The 3,881-nt window shown below is 57.3% G+C and overlaps 1 protein-coding gene across 1 annotated transcript in view; it reads right to left on the reverse strand.

Moving 5' to 3' along the window:
* Positions 1 to 430: 430 nt before the first annotated feature.
* GRM4 (glutamate receptor, metabotropic 4) overlaps positions 431 to 3,881 on the reverse strand; it is an 18,552-nt gene continuing 15,101 nt past the window's right edge. Inside the window, exons 7-8 of the mRNA XM_009327409.1 lie at positions 3,687 to 3,881; positions 431 to 496 (exon numbers count right to left, since the gene is read on the reverse strand). Coding sequence (XP_009325684.1) covers positions 447 to 496; positions 3,687 to 3,881 — 245 coding nt within the window. The 3' untranslated portion in view covers positions 431 to 446. The remainder of the gene's footprint in view (positions 497 to 3,686) is intronic.

Below are 3,881 nucleotides of genomic sequence, written 5' to 3' on the forward strand. Positions count from 1 at the left end.
AATTTGGTAGGATACGGGAGAGAGAGTGAAGAGGGACGGAGGAGGACAGGAACAAAAGAAAACAGAGGATTAAAAAAAAAGAAAGAGAAAACAGAAGGTTCTGCACAACCACAAACAATCTCACAAATTCCAGAAAAGGGAAAATGTTGGGTCTCTTTTTTTTTTTTTGCCAAGATACAGAAAAAAAAAACCCGAAGACTTGCCGAAGTCTGTCACCTCTTCCCTGCGCTACGTCCCCCCTGCTCAACTGTTCCTCTTCCTCCGTGGGGAGGCATGCATTGTCACGGTGGTCGGTGGTTTATTTTTATTGTTTCTTTATATTTTTTTTGCTGCTGTTGATCGCCATCTTCCCCGGGAGCTCTGCCCAGTGGCCCCACCAGGAGCATGTCCCCCCCCACTGCCACCTCCCCGTCCCATCCGGCTCCCCCTCGTTGCGATTGCTGGAGCTAAATCGCGTGGTTGCTATAGCTGACGTAGGTCTGTTTGGTAGCCAGTGCTGGAAAGAGAGACAAACCTCACATGTATCGTTAATGAAGCCCACCCTCCCTTTCTGGCTCCTGTCCCATCACCCTGACCTGACTGTCGTGACAGGAGATGCTGGCGGGGACGTGACGTGGGGTTTGCTCATGGATCCGGCCAGTGCCAGCACTCAGGGTCATTCCCTGCGAGGGCACTGAGCCGTGGCAGGGGGGCTGAGCCCCACGGCAGCCCTTGGGGGCTCTCTAAAGACAGCTCATCCCGAAGAGAGACCCCAGGATGTGACATGAGCCATGGGGGATGTGTTCTCAGGCTCCTGTTCACTTCCCTCAGCAACTTCTTACAGACAAACCCACAGGTGCTCCACATTCCCAAAAGCTCAGCTTGCCCCAGCCCTGCAAGAACACGATTTGGGGTCCGAGCTGGGTGCCCCGCACCCCTGCACGTTGCTCCATGGCAGCTGGGAGCTGAGCAGCAGGTGGCACAAAGCCAGCCAGCCTGGCTGCGTCCCTCACCAAGGATCCCTGTGCCCATGCTCAGGTGCTGGAGAAGCAGAGCACGTACGCTGCTGCCACCTTCCAGCTTCCCCAGATGCACCAGCCCCTCAGGACGGGGTTGAACACACAAGGAGAGGAGGCAGCAATGGCTACAAAGCCACCACACGTCCCAGACTGACACCAGGGGAGCTGCAGCAAGGCCCAGAGCCAGGAAAAAGCCAGAGAGCCCGCTCCCCGCAGGGCTGCACTGCTGCCTTCGGGCTCGGAGGCTGCAGCACGTCACTTGCTTTTAGCAGCAGCCACTGCTCAGGGAGAGGTGGAAGCAGCAGCTTGCAACACCCTGGCTTGTCTCAGCACTTCGGCCGGGCACGATGCTCTGCGGAGATCTCACCATGAGGTCCCCAGGCACCATGGGGCTCAGCAGACACACGGACACCCTCCAGCCAAGGACACGGACAAGCGCTGGGACAGACAGCAAAGCCCAAGACACCATGAGCAGCACAAACATGTCCTCTGCAGAGACCATCCCCATGGCACTGCGCAGAGGGGACGCCCAGCAGCTCTCCCTCTGTCTCGGTGCCTCGCTGACAAATGAACTTGCTGCAGATTTCAGACTGGTATTCCCAGATAACAATTAGATAGGCCATAAGAAATTAGAGCTGACAGAGCTATTTGTTAGCCGCAATGTTTTCGTAGCCAGTCTGCCCATATCAAAGCCCTGTGAATTATTTATTCTCTTGTTTATTTAAGGATACATGACCTGCCAGTGACAGAATGAAAAACGGCCCCTTGGTCCTGCGTTGACAACCCCACCGTGCCTCCTGCCCCCAGCATTGATGCCGTGCCCGGCTCCCTGCCTTGGCACACCTTGGGAGCGTGCTGCCAGCCCCGTGTGCACCGAGCTCCCATATTCCCCATGCGAGACACATCGGAGCCAAAGATGCGGCAGACGGGAGGCTCAGCTCTCCCTGCTCCTGGCACGTACGATCCTCAGAGGCTCCTGCTGCGAGTCCTGCAGGGGAGAAGGATGCTCAGCGCAGTGGAGAGCATACAGGAATGTTTGGGTTCAGGTCCCAGACGAGGTGCTCGCTGCATCTGGGCCTCCAAGCCCTGCTGCAAAGGGAGTATCAGCCCTTTGTGCTGGCAGAGCCCTGGCCAGGAGCCTTGTGAGGCTGGAGAGGGACAAGGTCACGCGTGCACAGCATCACAGCCTGTGACACCGATGCCGTGGGGAGTCTGGCAACAGGTGGCTCCCCAGGACAGGGCTGGCGTGCTCCCGGCGAGCCTTTACCGTGGGGAGCCCACAGATACCCCCAGCCTTGCATGGAGCATCTGTGGCACAGACAAAATGGGGGTAACAGAGGGACCCCTACCCCCTGCCACCTTGGGATAGGACCACAGACCACACAGATCTGCGATAGCAGCTGACAAAAGTCACCTCCAGCACGGGTGGCGAGGGGGTTCTGACTGTGTAGCTGCCCTTCACAATGCAGATAGGTAGACGAAAGAGTTGATTATGCAGAGAGACTGCCTATGGAGAGACATTGCCAGCGAGAGCCATTACATTGAGCGATGCGGATACAGAGGTTATACAGAGATGCCAAGGGATATTAAATAGCTCAGGCTGGAAGGAGAGCAAGCGTGGGATTACAAAGACAATCACGGCTTTCCATGGAAATGCTGTTTGGTCTCCATCCCACTGATGCTGGAACCCAGAAACTCTGTACACGAGGAACATTTGTATTTCCACGGGGTTTTCTTCAGATTTAGCTCAAATGGGATTTCCCTTCTCAAAGGACCCCAGCAGCATTGGCTCCAACCATTCCTTCCTCCTGCAAGGCTCTGTTTTTGGAAACCCAAATGCAGAACAGGCATGCACCCACTTTCCCAGGGTTTCCTGAGCCCCCAGCCTCTCTTCCCAGGGGAGACTGGTGGCTCTGTCCCTGTGTCAGCCTTAGCTCCAGCCTGGCTCCCGGGAACAGCCCACAGGCAGACAGCAAACACCTTGCCCCATCAGCCACACCAGAGCCTTCCCGGGAGCAGCTCCAGGCACCCAGGGTGGGCTGACACTAGGATCCTTCTCTGGGTGTTTGAGCAGATTTCCATGTGCCCAAGCCAGCATCTCGCCCGGCAGCGGCATGAGCGTGTCGCCAGCATTATTTCCCCTGCCACCCACCCAGCAGCATTTCCCACAGGATAATGCAAACAGGCCTGTGGAGGGATGGGAGCGCCAGGAGCAATCCCGATCAGAGGGAGGCAGGACACGTCCTTTCTCAGCTATGTGGCTGCAGTGATGGAAAACAGCGTTTCTTGGGTGGAAATAAATTAACAAAAGGGGAATCTTCTCTGCCCACAGACAGCAGATGATGCTGTCCCCTCGCTGAGAGCTCATGCCCCGGCTGGAGCACAGATAACTGGAGCACACCTCCCTCCTCAGGGTGGCTTTGGGCACGGCGGGGAGCAGAGTGGCCCCCAGCCCGCGAGATGCATCCCTTCCCACGCTGCCCTCGCTCCTAGGGGATGGCGGGCCAAGCCATGGGGCGGGAGGGAGCTGAGATGTCCCTTTGCCAAGGAGCAGCACTGCCGGCATTGCTTGCGCCTGTGGAGGACAACACGGCTATGGCCCACTGGCGAGCCAGGGCTTTGGGCTTCCCAGCAGCATGTCGGTCCCCAGCAGGACCAGCTCCCCAACCCCACAGGGAGCCATGTTACCTTGTGTTTCCAGATTTTCGCAGAGCTCTGATTTGGCCTCTCCATTGGGGCGGAAACCTCCCTTCTGAGAGAACTTGTTGGACATGGTGGCCGCCGTCACCACCGCCTTGAGGCTCCGCTTGCGCTTGGGGACGTTCTGCTCTGGGTGGAAGAGGATGATGTACACCTTGGGCATGTAGAGCATGCCCAGGGACA

Source organism: Pygoscelis adeliae, unplaced genomic scaffold (genome assembly GCF_000699105.1).
Source record: "Pygoscelis adeliae isolate BGI_AS28 unplaced genomic scaffold, ASM69910v1 Scaffold197, whole genome shotgun sequence".
Classification (NCBI taxonomy): Eukaryota; Metazoa; Chordata; class Aves; order Sphenisciformes; family Spheniscidae; genus Pygoscelis; species Pygoscelis adeliae.